Here is an 18,988-nt window from a genome sequence, read left to right as displayed (position 1 = left end):
GTTTTGTAACGATAATGGTGATGATAACAACAATAGCTGGCCTTTACAGGCGCCTTCCAGGTGTCAGGCACACTGCTAAGCACAACGCTATAAGGTACATGCTACTATTATCCCCACTTTATAAATGAAGAAACTGAGGCTTGACGAGTTGGGCCAGGGTAAGCAGTTCAGATTTGGTGCAAGTGAGGTAGGCAAAAGTTTAAAGCGGACAGATTTCACACTCGAAATCTAGAAGGATTTTCTGACACAGGTCTCTTGAAAAATGCAGAGCAGCCTCACATTCCTTTCCTGCTCCAAACCCCTTCAAGTCTCCCAACCTGTGACAACCAGAATGAAGTACAGGCACCTCGAGCCAAATCCCTTCATCACATGGACCCTGCTGACCACTCAGGCCGCTTCCACACTTCTTCCAACCTGGCATGTAAGTCTCCAGCAACTCTTGAACAGCTTGCGGTCTCTCTGCCCACCAGGGTGCTCCTCGCCTGAGCCTTTGTCTGCTATTCCTTCCTTCTGGAAGGTCCTTGCTCTGTCTTCGTCTGACCCATTCTCGACTTTAAGACACAGTTTGGGCATCACCATCTCCAAGAAACTTCTGTGGCATCCCAGCTTGTTTCAGTGCCCGTCCTCTATGCCCCCACAACACTCCAGAAACATCCCTGTCATCACACATACCATGTCTTGTCTCAAGTACTGTTGATGAGACTGTGCTCTGATTGGAGTTGGGGGCATTATTCATCTTTATATTCCACAGTCTAGGACCCTTCCCCATAAAGTAGGTACCTGATAAATATTTCCTCACAATTTGAGCTGCTTGAGTAGAAGCTGTAAGTTCACAGTTGGGAGCAGGTTAATATGGCAGGTGTGGTCAAATCCACACCAGACCTACTCTTCACTTCCTTGGCCCCCACCCTGATCCAGCTCCCATAATCACTCACCTGGACCAGTGCAGTCTCCTCCTCCCTGGTCTCCTAGCTCCTGCCCTTACTTCCTCCAGTCTGTCCTTCCCGTGAGGGCCAGAGGGAAAATGAACACCTGAGTCAAGTCCCGCCCCTCCTCTGCTAAGAACCCTCATTAACACCCCATTTATTCACTTAACAAGTATTTATTGGACACCTACTGTGTGCTAGGCCCTGGGCTAGGCACTGGAGCTTCAGCAGTCAACAAAAATTGATTTTTAAAAAATCCCTGTCCTCATAGAGCTGATATTATAGTGAGGAGAATCAGACAACGGGATAAATAAGTCAACTGCACAAAGTATATTAGAAGTTAAAAGTGCAATGGAGAAAAGAAAGCTCAAAAGGAGGACAGGGAATGCAGGAGGAGCTACAAGTTAAATCTAAAATTCCTGCAAGGTCCCCTCCATCTCAAACGTGATGTGGCTCCCACCACCTCCCCACCCTCACTTCCTCTTGCTCTCCCCCCATACCCACCCTGCTCCAGCCACACTGGTTTTCTGTTTCTCCAACATTCTTCCAAGCATATTCCCACCTCAGGGCCTTTTCTCCCCATCCCTGCCCTAGAATGTCAGCTCCATGAGGACAAGGATATCTATTTTGCTCACTGTTATATCCTTGATATATATAGAGTAGTGCCTAGCACATAGTAGGCGAATGAATGATTGCAGATACCCTCTAAGAGAGTTTTTGTCACTTACGATAAAAGGAGGAGGGATCAGTAGAGTGGGGCAGTGTTTAGGGCTGTTCACACATACCTGACCACGCCTCTCCATCCAGGTCATGGTAGGACCATACTTCTCACCCACTTTGAGGTTAGGCATGCCATGTGACTTGCATTGACCAATGAAATATGAGCAAAAGTAACACATGTCACCTCCAGGGCAAGGCTTTAGGAGCTGGGGCAGGGGAGGGGAGTTTGCTCTACTCTCCTTTTCCTGTCTGAAAGATCATGTCACCAAAGAGCCTCTGTCATTCTGGGTCCCTAAGTAACCACCATGACAGAGCTCTCCAGCCAATTATAGATACGGTACTGTATTAAACAACTGAGAGGGGGGCTGTTCGTTATCAGGCATAACTCCACCTCTCTTTATTGATATGAATTATCTGAGGCCTTTTCCCCTAGAAAACTGTCAAGAAAAAATATGGATTCTACACATAGACATGGTTCTTCACAGGAAAGTCTTCAAAGAGCCTTTTGCTGATAGCTGCTCAGCCCCTCCCATTCCTCCTGAGAGGAAGAGGGTTCTCCATAAACAGAATACCCCTCTTCTACCTCCCCTTTCTTTTCTCCAGCCCTTAAGGATGAGGGGGTGAGCAGAGACATAACATGTAAGAGGCAAGTAACTCACTTCAGGCCCCGTAATGACAGCAGCTAGCTGCTAGCAATGGGGCTGACAGCTTTTAGTCTGGTTCTGGATTTATGACCCCCAGGTGAGGAGCCATTCCATCCCACAGAGATGCTTTATGGCTGGGAGTTGGCCAAAGGTAGTAGTGGTGGCGGCTTCCTCCCCACTCCTTTCCAGGGATGGTCTGTAACACCATCTTCTAGAATCTTAGAATGCTACACTGCTCCTCTGCATCAGAGCAGGGAGGAGGAGCCAGAGACAAGAATGGCCAGATGGTCTGGGCTCAGCAGCCCCCACACCTCACCACTGAGGTCCTTTACTAAGCCAAACACCAGCATCCAACCTTCTGCTTTGTGACTGGGAATTCTCGCAACCTGGGTTCCCGAACCCATCAGCTAACCCACGTTGGCATTCTACACCTTCTTACAAATCCTCCTTACTGAGCACCTTCTGTGTGTCTGGTCACTCCCATTTGTTCTTCACAATTTTTAGAGAGGTGGATTATTGATTTAGACACTTGACAAATATTTATTCCAGGCCTCCAAGCAGCTACAATGGCAAGCAAAGCAACTCCTCCTTACTGAGCACATACTATGCACCCAGCCATTTGTTTTCATTTGGAGGTGGAAATCATGGTCGTGTGAAGATGTGACTGTTGATTCACTTGACAAATACTTATAATCAGGCCTTCGGTTTCAGTAGTGAGCAAAGCACAGAAGTCCTTGTGGATCCTACACTTATGGGAACTCTAAACTCTCCTTTACTAATGAGGATATTAAAGCTTGGAGAGATTAAATAATTTCCCCGAGGTCATAATGTTAGCAAATTGCAAGGCCAGAATTCAAACCAAATATGTGTGACTCAGAGTGCTATCATTAACTGAGCATCTACTATGCCCAGCTCTGAGCTGAGGTTTTCAAGCATATACATGCTTGACATAGAGGAGGCACTCAATAGTTTTGTTGACTAAGTAAGATGGATTGAAAGATGAATGGATAGAGATGAATGGATGGAAAGATGAATATATAGAGGATAGATGAAAGATGGCTGGATGATAGATAATGGATGAATGCAGGGATATGTGGATGCATGGATAGAGATGGATGGAAGGACAGATGAATGGAAGGATAGATGGAGAGACAAATGATAGGTAATAGCTAGATGGAAAGACAGATGGAGAGGTGGACAGAGAGATGAATGGGAGGATAAAGAAATAAATGGATGGGTGGGTGGATGAATGGATGATGGGTTGGAACGTGGATAGGTGGATAGAGAGGTGGGTAGAGAGACGGATAGAAGGATAAAGAGATGGATGGATGGATGTGTGGATGGAAGGATAGGTGGATGGGGAGCTGGACAGTAGATCTCTGTTACCCACATCAGTTCTGTGAGGTAGGAATAATCATGCCCATTTTCTAGATGAAGAAACTGCAGTTCAGAGTGATGAAGTCACTGCCCCAGAGTTAAGAGCAAGTCACAGGGCAAGTTTGGGGAATGTCTGGATTCCTCCTGGGTCAATCAGACTCCCAAGACCCTTCTAGAGCACCCACATGTCACAGTCCCCTTCCAGGTCCCAACCTGAGTCCCTTGGCATATCACTCCATAGAGATCTTCTGGCAAGGCTTAGTTAAACTGAGGGATGCGAGAGCTGTTAGCTTTCAGCGGGCCATTTCATGGAAGCCTTGGGCAAGGCACTGTTAGCTACAGATGGGCCAGAGTAGAGGCCAGGCCTGTTTGGGTACACACACACACACACACTCGGATTTTCAGAAAACACATGGTACACACATGGAATCCACCCACATGCGTATAATACAAGGTAGGCACATACATCATTCATAGATACATGCTTCCACATATACGCACATGCTTTTAAAGACATACATGTCTATACTTTTATGCACACAATACACTCACACATATATGTATATATTTGCACAGATAACAGGCATACACAAAAACATAACTGAGAGACATACTCTTACACACTTATGTATACATTCCTCAGACACATCATGTGCTCTCATTTACACACCATATGCTGCATATAATACATGCACACATTTACACAAACTCACACTCCTTAGGTGGTGGGTGAGGGGAATGTGGCTTCTGATTTCCGTGAGACATTTTTCTTGCCCCTCGGAAGGCAACAGCAAGACGGATGTCTCAAACTCGTACGTATAAACGCATGTCCGTATGCACTGTCACGTAACACAAACACACATGCAACTGCAGATACACACTTCAATGTACCCGCATTCAGACATGCTCACTCAGGGACAAACTCACAGTGGTCTGGAAGCACCCTCACACAGAGGAAGACACACTTGGACCCTCATGCTGGCAAAGGACATAAACTTTCTCATACTCCACTCTCACACACCCCCACAGCACACGGAAACTCATGCATAGACAGACACATCCAACATACTCTTAGACACACAGAAAGACACTTTCACACATTGGCTTCAAGTCTGGGAATCCGGACTGAAAGCCCTCACCTGTGCCAAGCCCAGTGCCATTTCTTCCTGAGGGCTGGGTAATGCCTGGCACAGTGCGTCGCACCCTTTCTCCACTTGCCTGCAACCCCTGGGAGTAGAGACCCCTTTCCTTCAGTGAGGTGAGAGAAGGAAGGGGTGTGGCGGCCACCCGGGGCTGAACACGGGAGCTGGCCAAGTTGGGGAAACATCCAGCAGGAGAGGGAGTCCACGTATCCCAGCTCCAAGGGGGAGGAATCGCGAAAACAGACTGAAGAGGGGAAGAGTGGGCGGGGCATATCTGGAGGAGGATGAGGGAAGCTGGCTGTGGAAGATGCCTTCTTCCTTCTCCTCAGGACTCCAGGCCTGACACTAGTAACCGCTCCCCGCCCCAGTTGCGTTCCTCTCCACACACCTCCCCAGATCCGTGGCAGGAAAGCTGGAGGATGAAGGTGATAGATGGGACGGCATGGGGGAGGGGACAATACTGGAGCTTCTGGGGCAGCGTCGGCCCCTGCCCCAGCCCAAGACCCTTCTAACTCCCAGGGAGGGCAAGTTGTAGGAATAAATATTCAGCACATGGTGAGGCAGGTAATGAGGAGGAAGACCCTAGGAGTGGGGGGGAGAAAAAGAGAGACAAAAAGAGATACAAAGTCAGAGACAGCAACAGAGAGAGAGAGAGAGAGAGAGAGAGAGAGAGAGACAGAACTAGAGAAGCAAACCAGAGGAAAAGGAACAGGCAGAGGCAGAGAGACAGACAGGCAGACGCGGGACTAACTCAGAGACCTGGAGACACAAATAGGAGTGGAAACGCTCGAAGACCTCATTCAGAGGTAAGGTCCCTCCCAGCCGCCCGAATCTATCCTACCGCTCTGCCCCACTCATCCCGGACCCTCGCTGTCTCCTCGCTGGGCCAGAGCGAGCCTAGTACATTATTGCTACTCGGACCCTGCCCACTAATAATAAGAAATAATAACGAAAACAATAATGAACCGCGCGGAAGTAGCTCAGGGTCCCGGGGCTCCTTCACTTCCACGTCCAGCCCTTGGCCCCCAGCCCCCGGTGGGCGCCTCGGGGCCAGGAGACAGTGGGGCGGGGGCCCCCGGGGGCTGCAGCGGCGGCGCGCAGGCACCACGCCTCCCGGGAGCGCCCCCCCCCCCCCGCGCAGCGGCCACTCACGATTTTCTCGGAGGCGCCGGCGCGGGATACGGTGCCGTTCAGCCCCACGAGCGAGGGCAGCGTCTGCGACATCCAGTTGGTGACCATGGCCATGGTGCTCAGCACGGCCCCGATCTTGAGCAGCGGCACCGACATCGCGCCCCCGCCTCATGCCCTGCGGCCGCCTGCCGAGTGTCCCTTCTCCCGCCCGCCGCCTGGTGCTCCGTCCCTCGCCGCCCAGCCGCCCCCGGGTCGCGAGCGCGAGCTGGGGGCCGGGGCCGGGCCAGCCGGGGGGGCTCGGGGACGCGGGCTGCAGCTCCGCGCGCTAGGCGGGCTCCTCTTATAAAGCACCGGCTCGGCCCCCGCCCCCTCCCGCGCCTCCGCGCCGGGCACTTTCAGCCGCCGTGACGTCACGGCTCCGGCCAGGAGCCCGGCGGGGGGCGGGGGGCGCCCGGACTGCCCCACACCCCTGCCCTGCTCTCTCCGACCCCTGCCCAGGACCGCCCCACTGGGAGAGGGACCACCCCCGGGTGGCATCCCCAGCGGCCCTGGCCCCACCCCCACCGCCGCGGCATTCCCAGCCCCGCCCCCAGCGGTATTCCCGCCCCCCCCCAGGTGTTCCCCACCCCCCAGAGGTGTTTCCGGGCCACCCCCTGCGCTCGGCCTACCGCGACCACCCAAAGCCCGCAGAGGACCGAAGTCACAAGTCTCCACCCACCTCCTGTTAGGATACCGACCCCGACTCTCTAAAACCCGCGAGCGCAAGGATGGGGGGACTATGGGGAGCGAAACTCTGCTGGGCTCCCATGAATCGGGCAGCCTAGAGTCTTTTCCTTAGGGAAGGACTCTCCCAGGACCAGAATCACTCTAGAGACCCCCGGCTTGTTTCGGAACGAGGGAAGCCCAGAGCCATGGGTCCGGAGCCAGCAGACGCGGGGACTTAAATGCAGGTGAGGTTTAAGGGTCACTCGAGCAGCGGGAGGATGCCCCAGTACACCAGGGGCGGCATTATGACCGGGGACGGCGGAGACAGGAGCTAGCCTTTGGCAGACAAGTCCCAAGCGGCTCTCCACTCACAAATTGAACTTCGGGTGGGGGCGGGGAAGTGACACTTGGGACCATCCTTCCAGACCCCAGGGCTTCGGGGCCGGTACCTTCCGGGAGGGTGGTGCAGAGGCCCTGCACGTCCCACCCACGCACCCGCCGGCGGCGGGGGCGGCGGGGGCGGCGAGGCTGCCGGGAGGAGCGCGCCTGGCGGGTTTAATTTCCTCTGTTTTCCCCGCACTCACGCCCCCTCCTGGCGTCCCCGCATCACCTCGCACCGCCGCCGCCTCCGCCGCCGCCGCCGCCGCCGCCGCCCTCAGCCCGCGGCCGCCGCCGTCTGGAGGCAGCGATGACTCAGGCCTTTCCGAGGGCTCGCTCGCCTGGGGAGAAGCCCTGAATATGGGGGTGCGGGTCTTGAACTGTCCTTTTTTTCTGAGGTTTTTTCAGAACCGCGAGGCAGGTTCTGCCCCTGTGTGACGTCCAGCAGAGACTTCTCTCCGCCTTGGTTTCCTCATCTGCAAAGTGGGTGGATGTGCGGACTACGGGCCTAATATGTGTAAAGGCCTGGGGTGTCCTGAAAATAAAGTGAAAGATTTATTGAGCAGCTACTGTGTCCCAGGCACTGTGAAAACAGACAAAATGACTGCCATTGTGAAGCCAAACATTCTGTGGGGCAAATCATACAAGAAATGGGGGTGGGGGTAGTAAAAGATTAGGACTTGGGAGGGGCGTAGGAATAAATAGGGGAGTAAACTTTAAATGGGGTGGTTGGGGAAAGTGACATTTGAGCAGAGAGACCTGACAAACATGAGGGAGAGCGCCATTTGGATATCTGAGGGAAGAGTTTCAGGCAATGGGGACCACAAGTGCAAAGGCCCTGGGGCAGGAGCATGACTATTCAAGAAGGGGGCCAGAGTGGTTGGAGCAGAGTGAGCTCAGGGAGAGCAGGGGGAGATGGTGCTCATTAAACATTTTGCAGGGTGTCTGGGACATGGTAAGCGTTTCACAAATAGTAGCTGCTGTTCTTAATTATTTGCAACTGATAATGAGCTTTAAAAAATGAGATGTGTCCTTGCCTACTTGTGTGGTTGCATTTATGAGTGCTGAACACTTTGCAAATGTGCTTGCTGAGCAGCTGTTGCAAACTCCCATGAAAAGTACAGTGACATCCTTATTTACAGGTGAGGAAACTGGGCTCAGAGAGGAGAGAAGACTACTTCAAGGTGACCCAGCAGGTAGAATTTGAACCCAGGTCTGTCTGATGTCAGGTGCCAAAACCTCTGTGCTCCAAGGCCTCCTGGCTTAGAGAATTTGGAACCTAATGATACTCTCTCATGCACTCCTCACTGGTGCTGTGGGAAACTGCCCTAACTCCTTAGAGCCAAGCTTCTCCAAGAAGTGGTCTCCATCACATCTGCCTTTGTCCTGGGTCCTTAGCCCCTCTTACTCTGTACAGAGTCTAGACCATCACACCCACTCCCAGGGTTTTGGTTTTGGTCCTAGCCTCAGGACCTTTGCACTTGCTATCCTTTACCTAGACCACTATTACCACAGATACATATATGGTTTGCTCATTTACTTCATTTAAATCCCTGTCCTATCATTGTATGGATGAGATACATGCCCTACCCTTCTCTAGAAAACTGCATTTCCCAGATTCCTTGCACACTAGCTTCTGGTGGGCTCATCCAATGGGAGGCACTGGAGGGAGAGCGGAGGGTGGGAAGGAAGGGAGAAGCCAGGCTATTTCTCTTCTCTCTTTCTGCTTGGGGTAGGGGCATGTTCTGACAGTGGCTGCACCCCTTCATGGTCCTAGCTCCCACACAAGAGCCCCTTCCTCATCACACCACCCTTTGCCGTGTTCCTCTGACAGCTTTGTGCTGAGGTTTACTGCTGGATTCTCTGATCAGTTTGGCTTCTCAACTCTTCCATCTCATACTTAATCAGTTTCCTGTACTAAACTCCCCCTCTTTGAAACCCTAGAGTCATTTGTTCCCCTGACTGGACCCTGAGGAATATGGCTATTATATCCAAAAGACTTTTCCTGGCCGCCTCATCCGCAATAGCAGCCCCTACCACTCTCTGTCCCCTACTCTGCTGTATCGTATTTGGAACAGCATTTATCACTATGTGGCATCATATTATACTTTTGTTTATGATCTGTCTCTACCTCTAGACTTGCAACTTCACAAGAGTAAGTACATGTCTGTATTTTTCATAGCTGCATCCCCAGGATTTAGCACAGTGCTTGGCACATAGCAGGCACCCAGAAAATTGTTTCTTGACTAAATGAATCTACAACTAAGGCCTCCCAGAGGTATATCCACAACCCAGATCTCCAACCCCTATGCCCATCTGCTTCTTGGACTCCTCCACTTGTGTGTTTCACAGGACTAATGGCATATGCACCCAACCAGAATGACCTCAACCAGAAAGGTAGTACCGAGGATTAGTGATGATGTGGAGAAACTGAGCCCGGTGCTAGTGGGAATATAAAATATAACCACTTTGAAAAACAATTGAGCAGTTTCTTTAAACGTTAAATAGAAACTTACCATAAGACCCAACAATTCCATCTACCCAAGAGAAATAAAATCGTATGTCTATGGAAAGACTTGTATATGAATATTCATAGCAGCATTTTCATAATAGAGAAAACAATCCAAATGCCCATCAACTGGTGAACTGTGGTACATCCATACAATGGAATGCCATTCAGCCATCAAAACGAACAGCCTACTGACACACGCTACAACATGGGTAAACCCCAAAAATATTCGGCTAAGTGGAAGAAGCCAGAAACAAAAGGCCACATTGTATATGATTCCATTTATACAAAATGTCCAGAAAAGGCAAACCTATAGAGACAGAAAGTAGATTAGTGGGTAGAACTGAGGTTGAGAGTGGGGATGGACTGCAAATGTGCACAAGGGCTCTTTCGTGGGTGACAGAAATATCCTAAAACTGGATTGGGGTGATGTTTGCCCAATTCTGAAACGGGCGGCTTTTATGGTATGCAAATTATTCCTAAATAAAACTGTTAAAAGAGAGGATTATTCTGAAATTTCCCCTGCCAGCCCCTACCCCTCAGGGGCCCTGTGCTTGCACAAACATGAGAGTGAGTTCCTCCTTAAATTTTGCACCCTAGCTGCCTTGCTTCCAAAGAATTTGGGCCAGATGTACCTTAGAAACTACAGACTTTGCTCCCTTTCTCCCCTTGATCCCCCTTCTTGCTCCTCCATCTAAGCCAACCCCAAGGCTAATTTTGATACAGAAAATTCTCCAGAAAGTATCTCCTCCTCCCCATTGCCATCATCACTCAAAGCATGGTTTAGGAGTGCTGAAGATTAAATGTTGTGTCCTCCCAAAATGTATATATCAATGCTCTAACTCCCAGGGTGATGGTATTCAGGACGTGATTAGGTTATGAGTATGGAGCCTTGTGAATGGGGTCAGTACCCTTACAAAAGAGACCCCAGAGAGCTCCCTCACCATGGAGGACATAGCATGCAGACACCATCTATGAACCAGGGAGTGGGTTCCCACCAGACAGCAAGTCTGCTGCACCTTGATCTTGGACTTCCCAGCCTCCAGAGCTGTGAAATATAAATTTGGTCTTTTATAAGCCACTCAGTCCATGGTATTGTTATAGCCTCCTGAATGCATCAAGACCGGGAGCCATGAAAAGTAATGTGTTTTTTTCCTGAAAATTCCCAGAAGGAAAAAAGTTCATAGCTGTCAGAAACAATAACAATAATTGCTAAGGTTTATTGAAACTTATCATGTGCTAGGCACCATTTGCAGTGATGTACATGTAATAACTCATTTAACCCTCAGAATACTGCCATGAAGTAGAAAGAACTACAATTCTCACTTTTTAAATGAGAAAACAGAGACACAGATATGCTAAGAAAGTTTCCCAAAGGCGCCCAGGATTCTATCCCAGACAAACAGGCTACATGGAACTGAGTCAGTCAGATCTTTTCATGGGGGAAAGAATAAATGTTGATCCCTACCTCACATCTCAAACAAAAATTAATTCCATGTAGATTGTACCTCTAAAGGTGAAAGGTAAACAATAAAGCTTTTAGAAAAAAAAGTACAGAAGAGTATCTTCGTTACTCTGGGGTAGGCAAAGATCACTTAAAACACGACAGTAAGCACTAACCGTGAAGGAAAAAAATTATTTGAACTACATTAAAATTTAAAATTAGTATTGATCAAAGACACCATTAAGAGAATGAAAAGACAAGCCACAGAGTAAGACACTTGCAATCCTTATGTCCAACAATGAACTCATATCCTGATTTTATATTTATGTAAAAGAGTATAGATGATGGATGGATGGATGGATGGATGGATGGATGGATGGATGGATGGAGATTTAAAATCTGGATATATGCACACACGTATTCCTACAAATCAATAAGAAAAATGCAGACAGCCTAATAGAATAATGGGCAAAAGACACAAACAGGCATTTCACAAATGAAAATGCCTGAGTGGTTGATAAACATGTGAAAAGGTATTTCGCATTATTCATCATCGAGAAATATAAGTTAAACTCATAATGTAATAATATGTACACACCTATTATTAGAATGTCTAAAAAAGATCACACCAGGTGTTGATGACGATATGGAGCAACTGGAATTCTCAGACTGCTGGTGGAAGAGTAAATCAGTAAACTCTGAAGACTCTTTGGAACTTTGGGAAGCTGTTCATCTCCTAAAGCTTGATATATCCCTCGCTCCACAGCCCAGCAATTCGACTCCTAGGTATATACAGTTGAGTCTCACTATTCACATATTCCATATTGGCAAGTTTGCCTACTCATTACAATTTATTCATAATCCCCAAATCAATACTTGCAGGGCTTTTGTGGTCATTTATGGATATGTGCAGAGTGGCAAAAATTTTGGATGCCCGCATCCAGGTTCCCAACCGAGGTCCAACATGGCCATGCTCTGCCTTCTTGTTTCAGCTCTCTTAACTGTAAATGTGTCTCTTTTGGTCTAGTGCCAAATTTTTCACATGTTAACACTTTTGTTTGGTGATTTCTCTATTTCGAGCGGCCCCCATGCACGGCATTGTATTTCTAAGCACCAGAAGGCTGTGGTGTGCCTGCAGGAGAAAATACGTCCAGTCGATACATCTCATTCAGGTATGAGTTACAGTGCCTTTGGCCACGAGTTTGATGTTAATGAACCAACAATATATATTAAACAAGGTGTTTTTAAAACAGAAACACATTGAAAACAAAGCTGCATACTGTTTGGTCCACAAAAAAGTTGTGACCAGAGGCTTGCAGGAATCTAACCATGATGATTCAGTATTTGCTAATTGAGTATCTATGAGGTCATAACTACTGTGAATAAAGAGAATCTACTGAACGTATGTACCCAACAGAAATGCAAACAGACATTCTCTACAGACATGTGTAGGAGTGTGTATACCAGCACTTAGTGTCAGCCACAAACTTCACCAACCCAAAGCCTAGAAATAACAGAACAGATATGGTGCTGATAACACTATATCCAAGATGAAAAGAGGACAGATGATAGATAGATAGATAGATAGATAGATAGATAATAGACAATTTATAGAGCTGCATGTTTGTGATCTGTGTACATCTCTGTAGCTAGATTTTATGTTGAGAAGAAAATTTACTCAAAAATATGAATTAAGTTCCATCTCTGTTTAATGGGCAGCAGGTAAAAATGATAGAACTCTTCAGTAGAAAAGCTATAAAACACAAACAAGCCAAGCAAAACTAAGTGTCCTTTGCAATAAGCCAAGTGGCCTCTGTCAGTTGGGCCATCTCAGCCCCCATAATATTTCATTCGCACAAAAGAAAGGCATGAATTCATGTCCACACATACACAGCTTACATCCCTCAGAATACAAATGGTGTGAGCCTTCTAGTCTACAGCTTATTTTAGTTTTTCTTCTTGGTTACAGCAAGTTTTGGGAAATGGTGTTGAAATACATCTTTTTTCTCTTGGGAGAGCTGTATTTTCTCCTCTCACTGCAGTCTTTCTCCTGTCATCTCTGCTTTCCCGCCTGATGCAGAATTCCAAGAGGAGGTTAGGAAGAAGACAGTGGGATGTGGACTTCAGACACCAGGCAGTGAGAGATACCCTCCCTCTGCTCCACACATGTCATCTTGCTATGCCTCTGGCTGCTGCTCATCAGGACTTGTTAGCTCTTGAAATAATTCTGTCTTCATCCTTTACTCTTCCCAGTCCAGTCTGTTTTCGATGTTATATAGTCACACAAATCCAACCATGTCTCATTCCTGGCTTTAGAACCTCTTTAAACAACAACAACAAACCAAACAACCCAATTCAAAACTGGACAAAGGACTTGACTAGACATTTTTCCAAAGAAGATATACAAAGGACCAATAATCACATGAAAAGATGCACTACATCACTAACCCTTATTGAAATGCAAATCAAAGCCACTATGAGAGATCACCTCATACCCATTAGGATGGGCTAGACTCAAAAGTCAGATAATAACAAATGTTAGAGAGGATGTGGAGACATTGGAACCCTGCGTATCTTCGGTGGGAATGGAAAATGGTGCAGCCACTATAGAAAACAGTATGGAAGTTTCTGAAAAAATTAAGAATAGAGCTCTAAATGGATACGGCTGTGAGGTAGACCAGGCTTCCACTCTGGAAACAAAGTCTCCTGCTCCTGTCACAACTCCCTTCTCCATGGCACAACCAGACTCAATGTCAGAGAAGCTAAATCTTCCAACCCACCCATAGAGAGCTCAAATGGTCACCCAGCCCTGAGTGTCTGGTATAAGGCTCAAAACACAGAAGGCCCCCACTGAGTGCTTCCTAAATGAACACACAAAGGCATGAGTAAGTGAAAACAATGGCCCCTAAGCACTGACATGAATTCTGGGGACACAAAGTCATTGCTCACACCAGCTCCTGGGTTCACGCAGGCCGACATGGTCACCCATAAGGACACAGAATCACTGTGCGCACACATCCACAGACATGATTATAGTACATGCATGTCTCTGTGTCCAGCTTAGCCAATCCCAAGTACATGATCCCTAAATATACACACACCCATAGACACTACAGACACACTCCTACAGGGCCAGGGTTATTGTGAGGGGAGCAATGTGAGTTGTGAAAATGCAAGGTTGGATCCTGTCTTTACTTAAAATTACTGTGTTCATTATAGATTTTTGGAATTAATTTTGATTTTCTTAAAATATTCCATTAAGATATTTATTTTTGTTTTGGAGCTTTTTTTGTTTGTTTGTTTGTTTTTGTATCCCCTTCAATTTTACACCTGAGGCACCCTGGATGGGACTATGACATTGCCCCATGGACATCCACCCACATGCCTTCGCCATAGTCACACACACACACACACACACACACACACACACACACACAGTCTCCACGCAAACCTCATTTCACCAGTAGGTGTCGCCTCAGCTCCTTCAGTGGGACCCAACCCCAACCCCGCTCTTCCGTAGGAAATAAAAAAACATCCAATTCACTTATTAACCTGGAGTCCTTAAGATTTCCCTCCACTTCCCTCCAGCTGGGACACTTATATTTTCTTAAAAAGCCCGAGAGAACAGTGACTTAACCCTGAATAACAGTGCCCTATAATGTGGAATTTTAGGCACAAATGAGAAAGGGTTTTCCTGATGCTTCATATCCAGGAGCAGTGGTTGACTTGAAATGGGTATGGGATGGTGAAAGGGGAGAGTTGTTTCCTCCGACCCTTCCTTGGCACAACAGTTCAATGATTTGACAAAGAAAAGACTATGGAAGGAGAGGGATCTATCCATTCATTCATTCAACAAATATTTGTTGAGCACCTATGAATGAATAAACAAACCTTGGAAAGGTAGTAACGAAGGCTATGAAGAAAACTAACAGAGAGCAAGAGCTCAGGGATTGGCGGTGGGGAGGCTATTTTAGATGGATGTTCAAGGTGGGCCTCTCGGAGGAGGTGACATTTAAGCAAAAGAAGAGGGGGGTCAAGTAGCTACCTGGGGGAATAGCGTCCCAGGCAGAGAGAATGGCAAGTACAGAGGCTCTGAGGCATGCAATGCAAACTGAACTACTCCTACCCCACCTGTGGGGACTCCAGGAAAGAGGTGGCCCCGAATTCAGCACCAAAGATGTAACTAGACCTTAGGGAAGACTAACCACAATGGTGGAGAAGGGGGTATCTCTTCCATGGGGAAAACTCTCTGGTAGCTTCAGGGCATTCACAGGCCACAGCCAGAACATCCGGGACAGACCCTGGATGGATGGACAACTCCTCTGAAAGGTGCTACTCCCTTGCTCTCAGGGTCAAATCCAGAGTCCTGCCCACAGCCCACAGGTTCCCATCCAATCTGGCCCCTCCCAGCTTCCCTGGTCTCATCTCCCCACAACTCCCTCTCACTCACTCCTCTCCAGTTATACCAGCCTCCTTGCTGCTCCTCAAACTCACCAAGCTTGTTCCCCCCCTCAGGACCTTTGCACTTGCTATTCTCCCGGCCTTGAATTCTCTTCTCCTGTATACCCAGAAGGCTCCTCTCTTTTTCAGATGTCCCCTCAAATACTACTTCCTCAGAGACATCGTCCCTGACCACACTTGCTAAGTAGACCCCACTCCACCACCATCACCCGATCCTTTTTTCCCTATTTGTTCTTCATAATACTTGCACTGTATGATACATTTTGTTGTTGCCATTTCATTATGCATTTATTCTAGTCTTTGTCTCTCCGCTAGAAGGTCAGCTGCAGGCAGGCAGGGATTGGATGACTTGGTTCGCGGCTGCATCCCAGTGCTGAACCATATCTGTTGATTGAATGGATGAATGAGTGCTTTCTAGAAAGGACCCCAGGTGGAGCCCAGGGCCCAGCAGGGATAGAGGAGGAGGGTCTGGGGAGCGATGGAGGGAGCGGAGAGGGGAGAGCATCCATTCTTCAGACCCCTTCCTTTTCTAGGGTACCGGGCTGGTGGGCAAGCTGGGGGCTGAGTTTGGTTTACGACACTGCAGTGACAACCCCCTGGTAGGACTTCACCAGCCCCGCCCCAACTGATTACCCCAACTTAGCTTCGCCTTATCCACCGTTTAGCCCCACCTCCACTGAACCAGTTTAGCCCCGCCCCCAAGCAACTCCCTCTCCGCCCTGGGGTCTGTAGGACATGCAGCACTCGCCCGCACCCCTAGACAATCATGGCTGGAGGACAGGAAAACTGGAGTTCCCTAAAGGCTAACAGGTTGGGGAGAATCCCCAGGTGGTGGTTCCAAAGATCCTTCATGGAAAAAACAAATTCAGCTTCACTCCTGGTTGGTTTTTTTTTCAACAGATTCTCAAGTATATACCTCTTTCAGTCTCAACTCTTTCATCCTCAGCCGTCACTCTTTACTTCTCTCTGGCTCACATATCAATTGAGCACCTACTGTGTGCAGCCTGATGCTAGGTGCTGAGCACCAGTCCTATCTTACCCAGTATGTGGGTCCTGAGATGGGAAAACTGAGAAGTGAAGACAGTAACCCCATGACCTCGCTTTGCAGCCTGGAAATCCTTCCATCTAGAGCCTGACCTCCATCCCTCCCAAAACCCTCTTCAGGTTGGGTGCAAGGGCCTGACTCCTTTCTTCTCTTGACCAGGAAAGGGGAGGTGCCAGGGCTGTTAATCCTTGGAGCTTTTACCTAAAAACTCCTCCTAGTGTCTACACAGGCACTGTCCACACCCGTGGAGTGGATTATTTTACAAAAGAGGTTTAACATGTGGGCTCAGAAACCAGACTGCCTCTGTTGAATCCTAGCTGTCCCACTCCCAAGCAGTCTGAGCTTGAGCAAGCAACTTCACTTTTCAGTGCCTCAGTTTCTCCATCTGTTAGGTGAGGGTAACCAATAGCATCTACCAGTGGGGTGCTGAGAGAATTAAAGGCCTTACTTCATGCTGTGCGCTTGAAACAGTGCCCAGCACATAATCACATAACAGACGTTAGCTGTGATTACCATTATTTTATTTATTTTTTTATTTTAGCTTCCCTCTGAGCTCCTACAGACCTGGGAACGTGAGGGTGCTCCCAGCCCCAAGACAGAGGAAGAAAGAGATTTCCCAGTAGCAGAAGAAAGCTCGGGACCCAACATTTTGCAAGGTGCCCCAAGCCTGCCCAAAAGATGGGGTAACATGGAGAGGGAGACCTTTTTCTGTGAAAGCATAGTGTCTGAGGCACCACCACACACACATACACACATGCACACGGATGGATGTACATGTTTGCACACGCAGCCCTCACCCTTCACATCCCTTTTTAAGGAATTTACTCAAAGGCACAGAACAGCACACTGTCACCCCAAAGCTCTCACACAGCCACACACCTGGCCACACACATTTTGTTTAACACCCAAGCAAATGGACAGAGTCATGGAGACACTGTCACATACAGTTCTTTACACATAGCTATGACTGCCCAAATATCACCAGAATTAACAGTCCTCATTTGCTGTCACATCGCCAGTCACACACAGACACACGACTCCCAGCCATAGGCTCACAAGCCTCACACTGTCACACCAACCCTTCAGTTACAGCCTCCTGCTGCCACACACAGACTCTCCCTCACGTACAAACAGCCTCCCGGATCACACCCAACTCACGCACAATTGGACACGCACTAGCACAGCCACACACACAAACTCTCAGACACACCCAGCCATGACATAAAGACACGTTTACCCAGCACCCCTCCGCACCTCACACATGTCCCCGTCAGTCACTCACATGTGAGTCCCGCCCCCTTCTCCACGCTGGGGGTACAGGAGTGGGGGGCTTCAGAGGCTGGGCACTTCCAGCCATGATGGGGGGAGTGAAGGGTAAGATACACCCCAAAGCCCCCTGAAGTTCCCCCCAACCCTACTTAGCTCCAGTGAGATGGCGGGTGTGGTGGGCTCTGGGTCACCGAGTTGAGAACCCCGAAGCTGGGGTCAGAGGGTCCCCCAACCCATTCCAGCTCGACGCTAGATTTGAAGCCCTCCTTTTCCCCGAAGGCAGAGTGGACGTTTCAGCCCCTCCCCCGTTGCGACCTCCGCCCCTCGCAGCCCCGGGGTGGGGGGGCTCGTGGAGCCCCAAATCCTGTTTCTGAGGGAATCCTCTCAGTTCCCCTCACCTCCTGGAACCCCCTGCGCCTGTACCTGCCCGTGGGGCCCCTACCTGTCCGGCGAGGCCTGAGCACAGCAGCAGCAGCAGCAGCGGGACCATTAGCGGCCACATGACGCGCCCCCGGCCCAGCGTCCGATCCCCCCGCCCGCCCTAGCGGAGCCTCGGCGCGGGGACCGCCACCTGGCGTGACCCCGCCCGCCCGGCCGGGCGACCCTCGCCGCCGCCTCCCCCGCCTCGCCCGAGGCAGGGATTCCGCCCCGCCCCCGCCCCCTCTCCCGCTCCGAGTCTTTGTTGCGGGCTCCGCCCCCCAGCCCCGCCCCCAGCTCGTCTTCGTGAGCAAACCAAGCGGGGTCTGGGGGCGGGGAAGTGAAGGAGCAGACCCTGGGAAGGGTAGCAAGGGACAAGACCCGGCAGCCGCCAAGCCATTATAGACCTGAGTCACAGAGACGGGAGAGGGATTTCATCACGTGTTAGTAAATTTCACCCTCCCTGGACTTTTACCCCTTTGAAAATAATCAGGGTTGGAGGGGAATCAAAGGCTGGAGGGGAGTAGGAGGAAGGCCTGGTACCAAAGAAGAGAAATTGAGAGTCTCCCTCCTTAAAGAACTCAAGAATCATGAGAGAAACTGAGGCAGAGCCTGTGAAATTTGACGTTGGGGGAAAGGGGGTCACTGCTGGGACAAGAGGCGTGGGGCAGAGAAGAGAGTGAGAGGCAGAACAGGGACTAGAGACAGACCAGAGGCCTAAGTGGATGGCCAGGCGGGAGGGCCTGGCCCCCAAAGGGGGCATCTTATTTTCACTCTCTCCACCTCACTCCCCATCCCCCTCGGGCCCTCCAGCTCAAAG

General features: G+C 49.4%; 1 protein-coding gene across 2 annotated transcripts in view; it reads right to left on the bottom strand.

Moving 5' to 3' along the window:
• The window catches only part of OLFM2 (olfactomedin 2), a 54,433-nt gene extending 36,032 nt beyond the window's left edge, over positions 1-18,401 (bottom strand). The window contains exon 1 of one of the 2 annotated variants that reach the window (XM_016153557.2): positions 18,194-18,401. In XM_016153557.2, coding sequence (XP_016009043.2) covers positions 18,194-18,253 — 60 coding nt within the window. In that variant the 5' untranslated portion in view covers positions 18,254-18,401. Of the gene's footprint in view, positions 1-5,961; positions 6,259-18,193 lie in introns of those variants that run through there. The other variant, XM_016153556.2, reaches the window with a different exon arrangement.
• Between the last annotated feature and the right edge of the window lie 587 nt (positions 18,402-18,988).

This window comes from Rousettus aegyptiacus, unplaced genomic scaffold, assembly GCF_014176215.1.
Source record: "Rousettus aegyptiacus isolate mRouAeg1 unplaced genomic scaffold, mRouAeg1.p scaffold_m13_p_16, whole genome shotgun sequence".
Lineage (NCBI taxonomy): Eukaryota > Metazoa > Chordata > Mammalia > Chiroptera > Pteropodidae > Rousettus > Rousettus aegyptiacus.
The sequence above is the reverse complement of the archived record's forward strand: the minus strand, read 5'-3'. Positions and strand labels throughout refer to the sequence as shown.